We start from the raw sequence: 20,115 nt of genomic DNA, 5'->3' as shown, positions 1-20,115 counted from the left end.
CGTGTAAGAAAATCAAGTTCCTGCTTTATGCATGAGGCATTGAACATTCTAGCACGGGCAAACAGACATAACACATTGAATATTTTTCAATATAAAACATCGTCACTAAAAAACTACCGCCATCTGTTGAGTATACTGTAATGGACAGTACGCTGAACATATGGCGGTAGTGTTTAAATGTCAAAAGCAAGCGAATTGACTATGCGCGCCACAGGTGGCAGTACTACGAACTGGTGGAAACGAACGATTTTAAATTGTCTCATACTGGACTAGCCTATCGGTCCCAAGTACATCGATGAACGTATCCCATTCTAGTCGAAATTCTAGTACTACACTATGTTTGTTTTGATCGCTGTGAAAGTTTGACAGATAAAATGAGAGGTTCGTGGATTTTCCTATGTTTCAAGGGGTGCATCGAGCTTGGAACCGAAGAGAGTACCAGAGCTGAACCAACAAGGTGATCACGTTTCTTTGGGACCTTTTGGTCTTAGAGTTACCTATGTGGTACTACCAACTAAAAACATTCAAATTGACCGTTAAATGCGTGTTTGGTGAACACCTTGCGAATGATGTGTCTGTTTGTCTGTGATTTTAGTGCAGTGGTATTCATGCCCATTTTTACAATCGCTGTAGGTTTGTCCGATGGTAATATTTTAAGTTGAAGTTTTGATCTAATTTCCCTCCTACAAAGCACAACTTACACTTCTTAACCCCTCTTTTTCGAGCGGGTATGAACCCAAAAATAGAGTGCTTCTACTATAGATGGCTATAATTTATTTACCTTTCTATACGTGCCGTTGGATTTAACAAAGAGTCACAAATTAATTCTTGATTCTTGATTCCAAATTCGTTATAAGAATTTCAATTCTATCCTAACGCATTCAAATGCCATTGGTTTTTCTACACGTAAAAATAAAACCACACAACGGTTGAGTTCTTTAAACTTACTGTCGAGTTGTGCCTTTCATATGCTCTCAAGTTTGTTGTCAAAAAACGTAGCACAAAACCACCTAATAGGGGTCTTCAGATGGGGGAAGTTAACTTTAAGTAAGTGATGCTTAACTTAATATTGAGTAGTGAAGATAACGCTGGGTGAAAACAACTTTTGGAGGCGAACCAGCCCAAGGCTGAAAGCCTCCTTAATAAATCTAAATAATAATAATGAAAACAACTTGGTAGTAAGTAGTTTGTTTACATGTGAGCGAATGACAACTACTTCGAGCCTTTTAACTCAAAATTAACTTCCCGCACGCAACCTTCGACCTAGCTGAATGGAATTCAATATTTCGATCCTTAAAGGTTTTTCATCGTTCTACGAATAAAGGCAGAAAAATGGATTTGCTACACGGTAAGAAAAAAGTGCCCAGCGGCCAGTTCTACTTTTGACTTGTTTCTCCTTCTAATGTTGTTAAAAACGGGAATGCAAAACCACCCAACAGGGGTAGTGAAGTGTGGAAACCCAACGTTGAGTATAATCATATTCACCTACTTTTGGGTACAGCTAACTTCCTTTTGGGTAGAAAGTGAGAGGGAAATTCCATACGAATTTCACACAATTAAATGAAAACTATAATGAGAGAGAGAAGGATTAGTATTTTCCATTTAATTCCACTACTTTATTTGCTTATCCTTGACAGATACGCGTATTTCGGTCCTGCAGCAAGCAGGACCAAATCAGCGGCTTAAGGTGGATCACGGCGTGACCACAATGAGGAAAAGCAATAATGTAAACCCCCTCCGCCCTTCACAAGAATCTCTCGCCCCCCCCCCCTCAACAACCTCTCCTACCCCCCCACCATCAAACCTCTCCTACCCCTCTCCCCACTATCAAACCCCTCCTACCCCCCCCCCCCTCAAATACCTCTCCTACCCCTCCCTCAAATACCACTCCTACCCCCCCCCCCCTCAAATACCACTCCTAAACCCCTCCCCTCAAATACCACTCCTAAGCCCCCCCCCTCAAATACCTCTCCTAACCACCCCTCAACAATAACCCGAAAACGAGACAGACTTTGACGATCCCTTTTTTCCGGGAAATAAATTTTAAACAAACCACAATCATTAGTAAAACCAAGTTTTACCAAATTTGAACAAAAAATTGCTTTGAAGACATGTTTGATGACATTCAGTTGGTGAATTACACACAGCTGACGGTAAAACATATCTGGTGCCTCTATATATGCAATTATATTAACATCCAAAGTCCATCCTATTTTACATATTCTGCACAAAAGAAACTTTTTGCTCCGCCCCATTCATAAAAAAAACTGCGGGAAATCCTATCAGGTTCTGAACCTGAAAAGATATAAAACAGCGCTGCTGTCATGCTTTTGCTCATTGTCGCTTCGGACGGCGGGGCGCTTGGTCCTACAGTAAGCTGGACCAAATCAGCGGCTTAAGGTGGATCACGGCGTGACAACAATGAGGAAAAGCATTAATGTAAACCCCCTCCGCCCTTCACAACAATCTCTCGGCCTTCCCCTCAATAACCTCTCCTACCCCCCCCCCACCATCAAACCTCTCCTACCCCTCTCCCCACCATCAAACCCCTCCTACCCCCCCCCCCCCCTCAAATACCTCTCCTAAACCCCCCCCCCATCAAATACCTCTCCTAACCCCCCCTCCCCCCCATCAAATACCTCTCCTAACCCCCCCCCCCCCACAACAAAAAATAACCCGAAAGCGAGACAGACTTTGACGATACCTTTTTTCCGGGAAATAAATTTTAAACATACCATCCTAGAAGGGACGAATATCAACATTACCCAACGGTTCTTTCGAACCACAAATAAAATTAAAAGAGTTGATTTTAAAACTTAATTGCATATAATGGAAATTCAAATAGTTACCAGTGTCTACACGAAAATATGTAACGGCTTGTTTAGGACCATACATTTGAACTTTCATAATTTATTACATTCCAGGAAAAATACTTGAACCAACATTGAACACTAACAAAATTTCAAATATTGTTTTTATGTGTCCCACACATGAGTTGTTGCAACGTGATCAACAAATCAATATCTATGTGTCGGCCACATACTTAATATATGTACATATAAAAACCATGCGTGACAACACATACTATTCATTTGCGTGTAAATGTCATGTGTACTTCTGAGTGGATTCTGTTTATGTGTGGTCAAATGAAAATCATGTGGAATTTCACATGGATATTTGTCAAGAAAAATGTGTAAATTGTTTTGAGTCAACCATAACCGAAACATTGAAATACTTGAAAATTTTAAGATAAAGTATAATAGTCAAAAATGCATGAAAAACATCAATTTTGTGTGGTTCTACGTCATACTGCGGTCGTGTCTAGGACACAACCCTGTACTTTTTCCTCTTGCTTTTTGGCCTTATTAACCTCCGCTATATGTTCTTTAAATCTAGTTGCTAAAGTTCTCTTGGTTTGTCCTACATATACTTTGTTACAATGATTACAGCTTCAAATGAAGAAAGAATTTTATGTTTGATTCGTCTATGAATAATGATGGCAACGCCACCACAGGGTCCATCAAGACGATCATTTCTATAAATCAAGTAATTTGTGTCCTTCTTAACCTTATGGGCAGGTTTAAGGAACGTTTCAGTTATAACGGCAATATGCACGTTATGAACTCTCAAAAAGTTAAATAGCTCGTCTTCATTATCTTTAAGAGATCGAGCATTCCAATTTAAAATGTTTAATGCTTTAAAATCCATTACTGAATTTTAAAGTCATGACAATATTATTTGCAAATTTTACTCCAGTTTGAATAGCATCATACATGGAGTTAGATTTAAGCATATCAGAAATCATGTCAATTAATGAATTCTGTAAAAATTCCATTTTGGGGGCAGTAATGCTTCCTAAGTCAAAATTGTCAAAATTTCCGTTAGAACGTTGGTTAGTATTTTGATTTCTACCCGCTGCAATAGCAGCATAGGTAGCTCCATTAACTCGCTGAACATTGTTAGCAGCGAGGGGAGTAGGTACAGATGAAACATTTGAAGCAGGGGAGATATTTGTACCTACGGGTACGAATGTAGAATTTGTTCCTCGCTGACCGAGATTGTAGGATCGCTTTGCGAGTCTTACATTCCCAAAAATTGGATTTGTGGTTTTCACCACAATTTGAACATTTAAATTTCTTAGGATCTTCCTTCACAGGACAGTCGTCCTTTGCGTGAGAGGAATCACCACAATTCATGCATTTAGCTGGCATGTAGCAATTTTTAGTTCCATGACCCCATCCCTGGCACTTACGGCACTGGGTGAGGTTTTGGAAATTTCCTCCAGTCTTCCTGAAGTGTTCCCACTTCACTCGGACATGGAGCATAAGGCTAGCTTTTTCTAAGGCCTTAAGGTTGTTTAGTTCACTAGACTTGAAATGAACTAAATAAAAATCATTAGAAATCCCGTTGCGTGAATCGCCAGGACGGGATTTCATTTTCATTTTGATTACTTGGAGTGGCACAACTCCAAGTAATTTTGCCAGTTCATCTTTGATCTGATCCAGGGATTCACCACTGGGCAGTCCTTTCATGACAACCTTGAACACACGTTCAGTTTTGGTGTCGTAAGTAAAAAATTTGTGCTTCTTCTCAGTAAGATACTTGAGAAGACATTTAAATCCTTCCAAGGTTTCAGCCAATACACGGCATTCACCCCGACGTCCAATTTGTAGTGAAAACTTAACTTTCACGAAATTCAAAAGTTCCATGCGAAGAGCATGGAAATCGGTAGTGGTTATCACAATAGGGGGAATCTTTTCCTTCTTGGCATTAAGCCGGGAAAGTTTACTAGAATTTTTCTTGGATGATGGATCATTCTCATCATCCGTGAGCAAATCAAATTGATTACTCAAATTAATTTCATCACAAGGGGGGTCAAGAGTTTGCCCCTTTCTTTTGCGTTTAGGCGCCATGGCGGCAGTAAATTTTTATCCAAATCGACTTCCAAGCAGATTACTATAAGAATCTGAAGGATCGAAGAGGAATTTTCCAAATCGATATCCAAGAAGGATTACCTCGGGTAGGGTCCAAACAAGGATCGAAGAGGAATAAGAGTTGAACAAGGTAGAAAATTTTTACAGGTTGAGCACTGAAAAGTGCTGTTTAAATTTGTTGTAGCTTTAGGTAGTAGTAACACTTCCTTCAGCAAAAAGCAAATAGATCCGCACGGCAAGAGAGCACGATGCGGACTGGGGGATCAAACACAAATTTAAACACACAAGATGACATGCCATATGCCATGTAACACACTAAAATTGATATGTACCAATCTTATGCAGTATTCAAGAAAGTATGTTGAAAAACTTCCATGCACTTACAAAATTTTCGCTCACTGTAATCATTCCTTTCTGTTTCTTCAACACGGAAAAAAGCGCAGAAGAATCAAACACCGTTGGTTTATAGGGTATGGTAGCTCTTTAATTTGATATACAGATGGATCCACTCAATACCTCAAAAAAGGAATGACAGGTATTTTTTGTCCAAGTGTTTTTCTGAATATTCTAAAACGTATACATCATCAGCTGACTAAAATACTTCATAATTTAAAGATTTGTTCGACAGTGTGTGCACAATGGACCCACATTTAAAGCTAAACTACTATAAAATGCATAGTTAACAAAAGTTTAGAGAGTTGGATAAATTTACGATTGGACGACTTTCACGCCGCTTGCAACAACTTTGTCACAAGACTTAATCTCGTTAGATCAGTTAAACACGGTTTGTTTCCCAAATGTATGTAACTCCCGAGTAGCACACTTCCGTTAATAAAAGTTGAACCAACTTGATGATGACTGAAATAAGTTGTAAAGAAGTTTCTACTACCGATATGTGACAAGCGTGCTACTAGGGCTGAGACTGGAAACACTTGATACCTCGAGACACTTGATCCCCTTTTTGTTTCTCGAAATTCTGAGCAGTTTTTTTTCATGTAAGTTTCCACAAAGTCTAGATGGAAAGTAATGTTATGGTGACATTTGTGTCAGATTATGTAACAAATATACTTTTGAGAGCAGTATGTTTTCACGTTTTTTTAGCCGGCATGAAAATTCTTAATAACTTTTTGAATTTTCTACCAAAACGTATAAAATTTTCACAGCTCGAAACTGTGATTAAGGGGATACATAGAAGGAAGTCGGTAGATTTTCAACTGTAAACGAAATAAATATGAAGACATTTGGTAACAAAATTGCTGAGATATTCTTATTTGAAGTTAGTGGTTTGAACAAACGGGTCCCACGATATCTCATCACTGCTTTCACTCAATTGGCTCATTTTGGGGTGAAGACTCGTTAAACAGATTACGTGTGCATGACGCAGGCCGATTTTTGAAAAGTGGATTTAAAAACAAGATAAAAATATTGTTATGTAATTTGTTATTAAAAATAAGTTTTTTTATTTTTGTGTTTAAAAAAAAATGAAATTTCAAAATCCGGCTTCCTCGTGCACACGGGATAAATTTTGTGAGTCTTCACCCCAAATTTCAACCAATTTGGTGCATCCAATCCTGAGTCGTGGGACCCGTAAATCAACTCTGTGTTTCGAGAAAAACGCTTTGCATGTTTTACAGTTCGCTTTGCTCGTGGAACAAAATTCGGTCAACAAACATCAGTTACGAATACGTATTTACTAATACTAATATTAACACGTGTTTACTAATACGTACGTTCTTAAGTAGAATCGATTAAAATCATTGAATTGGTACTGTTCAGTTTGATATGCACTGATTTGCACTGCAGATAAGCAACATTAAATGCATAGACTTTCGGCTGTGCAAATCTTGACAAAGCATAATTGTGCATGCGTGTATTGTATGCGGTATTATTTGGTCAGTACTGCATATACCACCACCGTATCATTCTAAACAAGATGTAAAAGTGAGTGGATGGACTTCAGTGTAAGCTTTTAGAATGTAACTTTTCCATTTACAAGTGAATGTTGTTTGGTTTGAATTAAGAATTTAGAAAGCCACATAATGTTGTGCGACCGTATTAAGACGACGTGCAGTCATACCTGTATTGTAAGTCTTACATACATTATGAGATTTCAGTTAATTAGTTCCAAACTTCATAATTCGGAAGGTTCAAGAGCGAAAGATGATATCTTTGAGAAAGTTTCGCCGAGAACGGCATCTATCGTTTGCTTGTAGTCAAACTGCCTAAATTATGAAATTGACGTAAAAAAAAAGTCTAATCAAATCTGTTTAATACGCATTTTGCATCTAATTTGCGCTAACTCCGAGAGCCGTTCATGCTATAGTTGATATTACGTAATATAGACTGTCTTACAATGAGCACTCATACGTAAAATTTTCATTAAGATACATAACAACCACCTTGTTCTATTGTAGATTTCCTCATTTACCATAGATTCTATTGTAAAAAATACATGCTATGGTTATTTTATCGTTGTAGACAATATGATTTATTGTAAATAGAATAAATTCTATTATTTGGTTACAACACATTTGATTGTGCCTCTATGGTTCTTTTTTTACTGGTCTTTTATAAAGCATTTACAAAGCATGCGATTACAACATGGACGCATAGTGGTATAAGAGCTATTATGCTGACTGTATCCACCTTTATTCAGCAATGTTGTAAAGTAATACAATAAAATCTAATAATGAAGCTAGAAAACCTTTATTACACGTCTAATTAAGCATGTTATTAAATCAATTGAAAGCAATCGAATTAAAGCATTAATGCATGTTTAAATTACACTTATTCAGTTTGGTATTAGATCAAACTGCTGGTGTTGAATCAGGAACACAGTCAACGTTTATATAGCTTTTAATAAGTAAATTAATCAGATCAGAGCAAACAGCGGAATAAAGGAGCATCTGTCGAACTCAATGAGGTTTTTTCAGCACATAATTCGACAACCCGTTTTATTCAGCATTGTTTGCTGTTATACAGCATTTATTCAATATATACATGCTTATTTGTGACTCTGAAATGTTTGTTGGGAATGGAATGGCTAAAGGCGCATAAGAGCTACCTCATGTTAAACGAAAATCTTTCATAAGTCGCGCTTATGAAATTTATATGTGTTATTCATAAGTCGAGCCTTATGAAATTCTCTTGTCTATTTGCCTCAATGTGGGACCGAAGAGAGTACCAGCATAGAGCTAACTAGAAAATCCTGAAGAAACTTTTTGGCTCAGCTAACGTTAACAGCTTCTGAGGGAGGGGGTTGGCAAATGTCCACGGTTCATACATTTTTTTTTGTGAATTATATGGATGATTGTCCACGCAGTAGGAGCGGGGGGAGGACCGCTCAAAACATGTCCACATGGTGTTTTTTTTTACTGCGACACTTATTGCTGAAATCAGCCATGCCGAAATTTATATTTTTTACCAAATTTTGCTGCTTGTATGAAACTAGGAAAAATATGTTGCGAACCGGGAAAATTTCTTAAATCCAGTCGCCACACTTTGACATTTTGAAAGCTTGTTTTACACTTTTTTTTTAATTTGGATTTTAGGCTTACTAAGTGTTAACGAAATTTTGGCGTTTTAAATTGTGTGCTACTGCGGTGTTTTACTGACCATTTCATAGTTTTACGGCCATTTTCGACCCATTGCAAAAAAAAACCCCCTAATTCATGATCATTTTGGCCTTAAACGCTAATGCATGTTTTGAATATCCTTGAGTTGCGAGAGGAATTTCTCAAAGTGATCAACAAAAGTTTGAGAACCGCTGTGCTAGAACGCCTGTATTTGCAAAGTGACGACACTTGAAAATTGAATCAATCGATTATCTATTAATGGCTTGGAAAAAAAATCATTCTATTTGAACAGATGAACAGACCATGAGATGTCTTAACTATACTAATACAAGCATTCTAGTATACGCATATCTCAATCGTTTGATTTGGTGCCCTACTTTAAACAAATATTTTAGACGATTTCTCCTTTATGAACTTGCGCCAGCGTTGCAAAAGGCAATGAACTCACCGTTTACCTATTTCAATCCGTTGCCTTGCAGCCTTTCCCTGACATCACATGAATAAAACTGCATCGTCACGTCGTTTCTATCTGAGCAATCTCGCTGAAACCAGTCCACTTTTTGCACGAGGTTCTCAAAAACCTATTTTTTGTACTCGTTCAGAAGTTCTAGTTATGAAACTAAAATAATCGATCGGCATAGGTCAAATTGATGGACCCCTCAGTAGCTAGGGGCCCAAATTTTGCATATTCTTGATTCATTAAAATAAAGCTTTGAAAATTCTTAAGAAAACCTCTAATGTTTGTACACCATAGTAAGGGAGAAGGTTATCACTTTAATTTGGCATGTTGTAAATAAGCACGCCAAAGAGTTCATATTTCAATGGAGCAATCCATTTTTTTTTGTGGTTTGATAAATCACATAAACCACTTTTGAAAACTGTTGGAGCCCTTAGTTACCGAAGAGTCCAGCAATCTGACCTTTGTCTAACGATTTTTCTAGTTTTATAAATAGAACTTCTAAATGAATAAAAAAAAATGTTTTGATAACCTTGTGCAAAGAGTGGACTGGTTTCAGTGAGAATTGCTCATCTGGTTGATGCAGACGTGCATACATTTAAATATAGGAGCGAAATAAGAGTACCCGTAAAAAAATGTTGTTCTAATGTTGATACTTTAGATAACATAGAATATATTGTAGCCTAATGTGGTGACAATAGGATCATTTGCCAATTAATTAAAAAATACAGAAGAGTTTGTTTTTTAATGTTATGGTATTGTGATTTTATGAATATTTTTGGGTAAGGTAATAAGGATGCATCTACACTTCATAGTTACACGCCATCAACTATTATCTTGTACACGAATTATTCATGAACTGTGTACTTACTAATGCTTTTCCGGGCATTGACCGCGTAGACAATATCTTGAAATTCCACGTCTTTCGTCATCTTCACCGATGTGTGTTCCGCGTGAAGGTATCTACTGAAAGCGGTGTGTTCTCGATGCACTTTTTCTCTCAAGATCGAACAATGCACTGACCGGTTTTGTTATCGTTCTCTGCTTCTGTCGGTGGTTCCACTTTACACTTTTTTCTCTCCTATATCGTTATAAAAGCAGCTCTCTTTGAGGCTTTCCGGAACTGATGAGTGTATAAATGCATCTGGCTCGGTTATTTGTTGTTTTGATAAAAAAAGTTCCGTTGGCTTCTTTGACGTTTCTGTCTGCAGGGATATTTTGCTAATATGTATTCAGTCGTCCAACCGCTTGCAAAGCAATGCTGTTCTGAAACGATAAATAATGAAATAATATTAATCAAAAGCTTAGTGAATGCATTAGACGATATTCATCAATTCACAATCCGATCACGACCACTGACTCATGCATTCAAAGAAACTGTTAATCATAATACGTCGATAAAGGGATTCATTCTTGAAATGGAAAAACCAGATTGCAAGTATCATTACATGAGGCACAGTAGAATGCTTAATTTGAAAAAATTAGGTTCATAATCCCAAATTATTTTAAACTTAAAGCCATATTTTGTATAGAGATTACCACTTACTACTATGGAAGTGTCACGGTCAATTGAGGGTCCAAAATCACAATTGTTGCACTCAAAAAAAGACCTAATAAAAGGTTTCTTCATTATAATAGAAGATCATTCAAGGCTGTATAGCTTTTTTTTTAATTCTATCTTACCCTATCGTCCAAGCTTCCTGATTCTGAGAAGCAGTAGTAATTAGTGTCATTTAGATTTTAATGTGAGTACCCATTCAATGTTATTGAATAATCTTACCCTTCTCATCTTTACGGAATAGTACAACTAACTACCACTTTCTACCACTAGGTAAACAGTAACCAGTACAGTTATTGTTATAATGCATGCGCTAAAGGTGTCACGAGATGACCGCTGGCAATTAGATTACACGTGGCTCGTCTACACTTGAGGGTAATAGAAGGTCTTTCATCGATGATGACAGACATACACGATAGTTTGCTTCTGATAAATGTCAAGAGGCTAATCACTTCATTTAGTATCCGTTCACAAATTACGCATCGCAAAATGGTTGTAGGAAGCGAATGAACTAATTATTTATATTTTTAAAATCTTTTTGTAAACTTAACGTACGCGATACCCTCCCAGCTCCATTGTAATAAGTAGTTACTACTATAAAGGTAGTATGAGTGTGACTAAGATTTTTTCCCTTGCGATTATATAGACGTCAATTGTTTGGTAATTTTCGTTGTGTGGAGAAACTCACTAAATCCTACGAGCTTTTTCGCAGAAATATACGATATTTTCTGCAAAACGAATTAGTTGATTAGGTATAGCCACCCACGATGTGTATGATTGCTGCTTCTACTTCTCTTTTATTTATGTTGTGCTTTATTAGAAGGTATGTAATTTGTGCACAGCTAAGGGAAGTGCATAATAAGTAAACAATAATTTTCATTCAGGCAAATGGCAATAACCAACTTCAACCGAATCGCGTAGCTCCCTGGCAGGTATAAGTAAGCATCATGATCTTGAACTTGTAAACCACGCGAAAGCATTATTATAGCTTTCGCGTGGTTTGCAAGTTCAGGATCAAGATCAATCAACCTCTTGGATAAAGGGGTTGTCACGCTCCGGTATCCACGTGGATCAATATGATCATAAAACTGGCTGAACCGGTGGCGTGTGTTGGTGCCACCTTTGGCGTATAGTTGGAAAGCTTCGACGGTTCACATGTTTTCTTTGTGGTTTCTTCTGGTGTAGTTGTTGCTTCATCAGACTGCGGTGTTTAACGATCGAAATGATTAACGAGCGCGACAAGTAACTTTATTGTTATGATAATTTGAAAGATTATCTTTTGCGACGAGACATTTTTTGCACAAATAATTGACTCACACTCATAGGATAGCATTTGTTACAGTTTTGTTCGGGAGCAAACAAAATCTCTAATTATGTCGCGTTCGGTGGTTTTCGTCAGAACTCCAACAAAGCTTTCACATTTGGGTCATTTTGGCTCAAGTGGGTACAGAATTTAAAAAAGTTGCGGTCGGTGTCATCGATTTGAGCCAAACGTGGCCAAAACGCTTTTTTGATTTTACTCTAAAGTGCCTGGATCCTCCTGGGCGGCTACAACCCTGGATTTTCGATTTTTTTTTTAAATTTCAACTTTTAGAAGAGATTGCTCCACATCCAAGTAAGCTATTCGTGATCTTAGAACGTCAAATTGAAGGTTTTTTAATGTACATTCACATAGGTATACCCACATTTTGTTTTTGTTATAGTAAACAGACTGATTACCGGCAGGTATCCAAATTGTCAAAAATGGCCTATTTTCACCATGGGCGGGATTTTTTTATTTCTCAATATTTTGGGCTCAAATTTTCATTACACTTTGGAAAACTCTTCTACTTAACTAAAATTGTTTCCAAGGACAAATGATTTGGACAAATAGTTTTTGAGTTATGACCAGATGAGTGAGTTGGAGTTTTAAGCTTTTCTGGTGGAAAATCAATGCTATTTAATATTTTTGTTTTGTTTAATTCCTTCACGTCGATGGCACAATAAAAATTTTATGTTATTTTTCACACCTTCTGGGTAGGATTATATAAAATCACAAGTAGCTCATTTCAAATTTTTTTTTTTTTAATAGCATTGATTTTAAAAACCAGAAGAGCTTAAAACTACCAATCACTCATCTGGTCATATCTCAAAAACTATTTGTCCAATTCATTTTCTCTTGGAAACACAACAAGTAGAAGAGTTTTCCAAAGTGTGGTGAAAATCTGAGCCCAAAATATTAAGAAATAAAAAATCCCGCTCATGGTAAAAATAGGCCATTTTTTGGCCAAGTTTGGCTCAAATCGGTGACATCGACCACAGGTGGTGTACCCACTTTAGCTGGAATGGCCCATTTAGCTTCTCAAATTGACACATAAGTAGAGTATTTTTTAAACAGTAGCAGTGCACAACCCAACAAACAATTTTAGCTGCAGACTAGCTTATACAGGCAAAAATTAGCTGTATAAGAGAATTTGTGACTGTATTAGGTAATCTGCACCTATAATTGTTTATTGGGAACTGTCCAGAATGGGAATTTAGCATGAAAGATGTATTTAGAACCTGAACATGAAATATTAAAAAAAAAGTGCCTTGTACAAAGTTGTTCCTAACAGTTAAGACTTATTTAGGTGTCAATTTATAATAGAATGGTTCTTATTAGCGTTAAAAAAAAAATAAGAAGAGTTTTTTGAGTGTGTTGTTTCTTTGTTATTTCCTTTTAATTGCTTATCCATTGACAGATACGCGTATTTCGTCTACTACTTGCAGACTTCTTCAGTGCCAAGTACTCAACACCACCACCACCGAAATACGCGTATCTTTCAAAGGATAAGCAATTATAACGGAATTAAAAGGGAATAAATCAACATACCGTGCCGATTCAAATTTCGGACACTTAAACTCGAATTTCGGACACTTTTAAAAGTTGATTATCTCGGTCGAATATGATCCACATGTCTTGTAAATTTTAAATTTTTTTGACTAGTGCCCTCCACGATCATCTAACATTATTACTTTGTTTCTAACTGGATGTAATATTTAATTAAAAATGAAAGTGTCCGAAATTTGAATCGTCCGAAATTTGAATCGGAACGGTACTCAAAAAGTTCTTTATAAAGGGATTCCGTTAAAAAGTTCGACAAAATTAAAAGGTTTAAAAAATTTAATTTTTTTTTTAAGGAAATAAAGATATAAATTTTTCGGCAAAGTTGTAGCTCAGCTAATTTCAAGCAACGTTATTTAAGAAAACGTTATTTTATCTCTTAAAATTATCAAGTTAGAGTAATTTTCATAAATTGGTTTAGGGTGTCTCTAAAAAAATCAATGTTTTTGCTCTATTTTTTCAAATTTCTCAGCAAAATTGTCTTCAGATAGCTTTTAGAACCTATTCTATTCGATACTGCAATTTTTTTTATGGCAAGGAACTACTTTGTAGAAGTTTTTTCTAACATTTCAATTACAGGCGCATCTTTCCTGCTAAATTCATATTCTGGACCACTATTTAATTATGGAAAGATTCACAAATACTCATAGTGACTCGTGAAATTTTCCTTTTGTGAACTTCAACTTTTACCAAAGAGACAGCTCAGCAGCAATACATCCGGATTTGATACTTTGCGGCAAAGTTACAGATAAATCTATTTACTAACTGCTTGATTTACAAATCATACGTTGCATGAATTACGCATAATTACACTAATGCAAAAATGGTGCAGGCATCGAAAGCTCTCAATTAATAACTGTGGAAGTATATCTAGAACGATAACTTGAGAGAACGCATTAAGCTAATGTGCGGTAAGCAATAATCTTGAAATTCGAAATAGAAGAAGATGATGAAGAAGAAGAAGAAGAATACCGACTTGGAAACCATACGTACCGTTAGATTTGATAAAGAGTCACAAGTTGATGAGATATTGTTATTGATTCCAATTCCGTCATAGGCGACGACGGCCATCCGTCGGTCACCCTGGGTAAGACGGCTACCCTTTCGATTATTGAAACAATCCACTCTTGAACAAAATTAATTATACAGACTCAAGCAACCAAAAGTTCCACATTCAACGATAAAACGATCAAATTTCATAAAGTTCAAATAAAGTTGCGACAAAACCTTCAACTTACATAAAGTTCGAATAAAGTTCCGTCAAAACTTTCAAGTTCAACTTCCATAAAGTTCAAATAAAGTTGCGACAGAACTTTCTTCCCAAGCAACTAAAAGTTTCGCATACCACGATAAAACCCACTTTCAAGTTCCATAAAGTGCATAAAAAGTTCCAACAGAACTTCCTGGCTACTTTAGAAGCTATAGATTTGTTATCAAGAAAACATGATTTGTTATCTTTTTAACAACCTTCATATACCTACCATTTAGATCCATTTTTGTTATGATTACTTTACTGTTAACTTGACCCCATGGTAGGTAAAATATTTTATCACAAACGCTTATATCAAAATATGAAATTTATTTTTAATTTTATTTTCATTCTCTGCTCGGGTTAGGAGCCTATTGTTGTGTATGGAGACCTCCATACACCTCCATACACAACATGATCTAGGACTTGTACCACCTACGAATTTGTGCAACTTGCTTAATGTGAATGCGGAAACGTAAACTGGTTTGAATTCTTTCGAATTGACATAGGGGACATAGTCCTAATGTTGCGGTACGTTAGAAGCGTTAGAAGTCTATTGTTGTGTATGAAGGTCTCCATGAACAACAATAGTTCCTAACGCTTCTAACGTATCGCAAAAATTAAACTGTTAATCCATACGAAAAAGTAGATTTATCAAGCACACACAATTAAAGAAAAGTAGGTTTTAATTCAGGAAAGTGTGTATTTTCATGAAAATTTGGTTTGCTCTGTCAACATCGCTTTACAATCTCAATACTGGCATTTAGAAAGACAAATAGGCTTTAAACGGAAAAGATAAAAGACGCCAAATTGCTAACCATTCAAAACTTACATTTTTAAAATGCTCTCTCTTCCGATGTACATATTTCGAGCTGCATTTTGTTTATTTCTAAATTATAAAATATTTTTTTTACCTGAATAACTATTCTCCTTTTTCATTTAGCAATCGGAACGCACCAACCAAGAAAATCGGTAAAAGGTCGGAATTACATTTTCACCACGAAAAACCTGCAAATATTGGGAAAGTTAACCAGAAAAATAATGTTGTGTCAATGGTTTCTAATATTTGTGGATATCGCGATAATGGCACATATTATAACAAATCATTGTTTTTTTATTTTCAAGTCTAGTGAACTAAACAAAAACAACCTAAAGGCCTTGGAAAAAGCTAGCCTTATGCTCCATATCCGAGTGAAGTGGGAACACTTCAGGAAGACTGGAGGAAATTTCCAAAACCTCACCCAGTGCCGTAATTGACAGGGATGGGGTCACGGAACTAAAAATTGCTACATGCCAGCTAAATGCATGAATTGTGGTGATTTCTCTCACGCAAAGGACGACTGTCCTGTGAAGGAAGATCCTAAGAAATTTAAATGTTCAAATTGTGGTGAAAACCACAAATCCAATTTTTGGGAATGTAAGACTCGCAAAGCGATCCTACAATCTCGTTATAAGCGACAGGTAGGAAACGCTCCACGTTCCCGACCAGGTACAAATTCCTCTGCTGTTAACAACGGTCAGCGAGGAACAAATTCTACATTCGTACCCGAGGTACAAATATCACCCCTGCTTCAAATTTTTCATATATACCTACTCCACTCGCTGCTAACAATGCTAACGGAAATTTTGAAAATTGTGACTTAGGAAGCATTACTGCTCCTAAAATGGATTTTTTACAGAAATCATTAATTGACATGATTACTGATATGTTAAAAACTAGCTCCATATTTGATGCTATTCATACTGGAGTCAAATTTGCGAACAATATTTTCATGACTTAAACTGAAACGTTCCTTAAGCCTGACCATAAGGTTAAAAGGGACGCAAATGATTTCATTTATAGTAATGATCGTCTTGATGGAGCCTGTAGTGGCATTGCCATCATTGATCATAGACGAATCAAACATAAAATTCTTTCTTCATTTGAAACCTTGAAACTTTCGGAGTTTCTGATGAAACAAAATTTGGACAACTTACGTTTATAGCTGCCTATTTGCCATTCCAATGCGTAGGTCATCAGGGTGATCTTCATAAACTTACCCGTCATAGGTCTAAATTTCATTATTGGTGATTTTAATGCAAAACATCGCTCATGGAATAATGCTCAAAGCAATTCCAACGGTAATATTCTGTTTGATGATTGTTCTGCAGGTTATTACACTATTCAATATCCAAACAGCCCAACATCCTTTCTTCTGCAAGAAATCCCTCAACTATTGATTTGGTCTTAACTGATTCATGTCAACTTTGTAGCCAATTGGTTACCCATGCTGACTTCGGTTCTGATTACGTTCCAGTAACTTTTGAAATATACCAAGAAATAATTTCTAATCCCAACAGCTCTACTTTCAATTACCATAGAGCTGATCGGGAGCAATATCGATCATTTATGGAATATAGCTTTGATACAAACATTCCTTTGCAAACCAGATGCAGTTGATTATGCTCTTGAATCTCTGACTACTTCTATAGTTGAAGCAAGAGCTGCCTCAGTACCAAAATGCGAGGTTAAATTTGATTCAATTATAATAGACGACGATCTTCAGCTCTTGATCCGTCTTAAAAATGTCCGAAGGAGACAATATTAAAGAACACGCGATCCTGCCATGAAATTTATCTGGCGGAATTTGCAAAAACAAATTAAAAAGCGATTATCTGCCCTGAGGTACAACACATTTGAAAATATTGTTTCTAAATTAGACCCGAGTTCCAAACCCTTTTGGAAACTCACAATTTAAAAAAAAAAAAAACCTCAAAAGCCTATTCCAGCGCTTAAAGAAGGTTGCTAAATTTCGATCACAAATTTGGAAAAAGCTCAGAAACTTGCTATGCAATTCGAGAGTTTCTATAATTACAGTTTGGGTCTCACTAGTCCAATTCAGAATCAGGTTGCTCGGGATTATCTGAATATTTTCTCTCGGGAAAATATATTTGATGATTCCTAGGGACGAAGTAAGATCTTGAAGCCGGATAAAAATCCAGCTGAAGCTTCTAGCTACCGTCCAATAAGTTTGCTTTCTTCAATAAGTAAACATTTTGAAAAGATAATTTTGAATAGAATGATGCTTCACATCAATACGAACTCAATTTTTGCAGATGAGCAGTTTGGATTTCGCCATGGGCATTCAACTACTCATCAACTCTTAAGAGTTACCAATTTAATTTATTCAAACAAATCTGAAGGCCACTCAACTGGAGTTGCTCTTCTAGACATAGAAAAAGCATTCGACAGTGTTTGGCATGAAGGTTTGATTGCTAAATTGAAAAAGTTTAATTTTCCATTTTATATAATGAAATTAGTTCAAAATTATTTAAATAACAGAACTCTGCAGGTAAATTATCAAAATTCCAAATCTGAACGACTACCTGTTAGAGCAGGAGTTCTTCAGGGTAGCATTCTTGGGCCTATATTGTATAACATTTTCACTTCGGACCTCCCTGATTTGCCTCAGGGTTGCCACAAATCTTTGTTCGCTGATGACACAGGCATTTCCGCTAAAGGAAGAAGTCTTCGTGTTATTTGCAGCAGATTGCAGAAAAGTTTAGTTCTTCTTATTTACAAAAATGGAAGATTTCTCCCAACGCTTCCAAAACTCAACTTATAATATTTCCACATAAGCCCATAAGTCTAGAGCTTCCTTTTTGAAACCTAGTAGTAGTCACATAGTTACTATGAACGGAGTTCCTATTTCCTGGTCAAATCAAGTGAAATATCTTGGATTAATACTTGACCAAAAATTAACTTTTAAAGATCACATTGAGGGCATTCAAGCCAAATGCAACAAATATATAAAATATTTGTATCCTCTTACAAACAGGAAATCCAAACTTTGCCTGACGAATAAACTTCTAATATTTAAACAAGTCTTTAGACCGGCCATGCTTTACGCTGTGCCAATATGGTCTAGTTGTTCCACTACCAGGAAAAAAGCACTTCAAAGGATTCAGAGCAAAGTTCTGAAGATGATTTTGAAGTTGCCTCCCTGGTACAGTACTACCGAAGTACATAGAATTTCGAATGTTGAGACTTTAGAACAAATGTCCAACAAAATAATTAATAATCTCAGGAAAAAATCGTTGCAAACCTCAATTGCAACGATTAATTCCCTTTATACTTCGATAAGACTTTGTGTTAGTTTTTAGTTTTAAGATGTAAATTGTTATACTGACATGCAGGTTTAAAAAAAAACCTGTTTAAAATACTGAATTGCCAAGACAGGAACAATGTAAAAACACTTAGACATATATCATAACATTTAAGGCTGATAAGTTACTGTAGTAACTGAAGCACCTAGGTTAAAATGAAATGTAATTTATTTTGAATTTGGAACAAAAAAAGAGTTAAAAAAATGTTTTTTTTTTCCATCTCAACACAAGTTTATTTCAGTCGTATTACATACTTCTATTCAAATTCATCGACATTTTGATATAATTTTTCGAATAAAGGATTATTTTTCGGATTAATTTTGCTTGAATATACAGAACATTATATATTATGGTAATCGTATACTAATTTATCGCTTATTATTTCTTCGTTGGTCGTAGAACCGAATAAAAATTGACAACTGATTCTGAGTTGAGTAGTGCAATAAGTGAAAGATTGAGAGAATCAATAGTTTGTTACCTAGATTTAAAGATAAATTTAGATATAACGTTGATATTAATATGAAGATAACATTTACGCTTTAGCAGATAAACTAAAACTGCTTGAACTTTTTTCAACTGAGCAGAAGCAGAGGCAAAAATTACTCATTTGCTAAACGTGTTTTCATACTTTAGTTGAGCATTATATTTATAATTAGTTTCAATAAATTATGTTTTTTAAAGTTCCAATTGATCTCGTAGAAGTTAAATTAAAAGCTCGGCAATTTACGCGGCTTAGGTCACGATTGACGGAGTCTTTTTCCCATACAAATTTCTTTAACACTTCGTAACGGGCCCACATCTGGCGATCTACTTAGGCTGTGTTCCATTTGGTAAATTTTCACTTAAATTTTACAGATGGAAAATTTTAAAATAAACCTGCTATTGTCAGACATATTTCTGACAGACAAGGAATCAATTTTGACAAAAACCTTTTCGAGAATCGGAAGATCAACAACAGAGGTATTTTCGAACATTATAATTTATTTTCGTGCAATTTATTTTAAGTGCAAATTCACCAAATGGAACACAGCCGTAATGTTCAAAGATCAAAATGAATCTACATGTTTGCTGCAGAGAAGCAAGAATTGCGTTTTATTTTCAAATCTGTATGCCTTTTGCATGGCGAGATTAGTGACAGTGAAAACGCGAAATGAGGAGATTCCGTGAACCTTGTTCTTAACTAAACCAGTATAATAATAAAATAAAAAATAAATCGCTATTGGTCTTAGCCAGAAAAAAGGCAACGATGAACATTTAAATATATAAATGCATTCTCCTGACCTCATCTTCGTTGAATGAAAATAGCACTAATGTCCTTGATGCAATAAATTTT

At 36.0% G+C, this 20,115-nt stretch overlaps 1 protein-coding gene across 1 annotated transcript in view; it reads right to left on the bottom strand.

Annotated features, from left to right (window-relative positions):
- LOC135715419 (ATP-binding cassette subfamily G member 4-like) overlaps positions 1-20,115 on the bottom strand; it is a 98,943-nt gene that overhangs the window by 25,214 nt on the left and 53,614 nt on the right. The window contains exon 2 of the mRNA XM_065238699.1: positions 9,838-10,232. Coding sequence (XP_065094771.1) covers positions 9,838-9,898 — 61 coding nt within the window. The 5' untranslated portion in view covers positions 9,899-10,232. The remainder of the gene's footprint in view (positions 1-9,837; positions 10,233-20,115) is intronic.

Source organism: Ochlerotatus camptorhynchus, unplaced genomic scaffold (genome assembly GCF_037179485.1).
Source record: "Ochlerotatus camptorhynchus isolate MF236.1 unplaced genomic scaffold, CSIRO-AGI_Acam_v1.1 ptg000897l, whole genome shotgun sequence".
NCBI lineage: Eukaryota > Metazoa > Arthropoda > Insecta > Diptera > Culicidae > Ochlerotatus > Ochlerotatus camptorhynchus.
The sequence above is the reverse complement of the archived record's forward strand: the minus strand, read 5'-3'. Positions and strand labels throughout refer to the sequence as shown.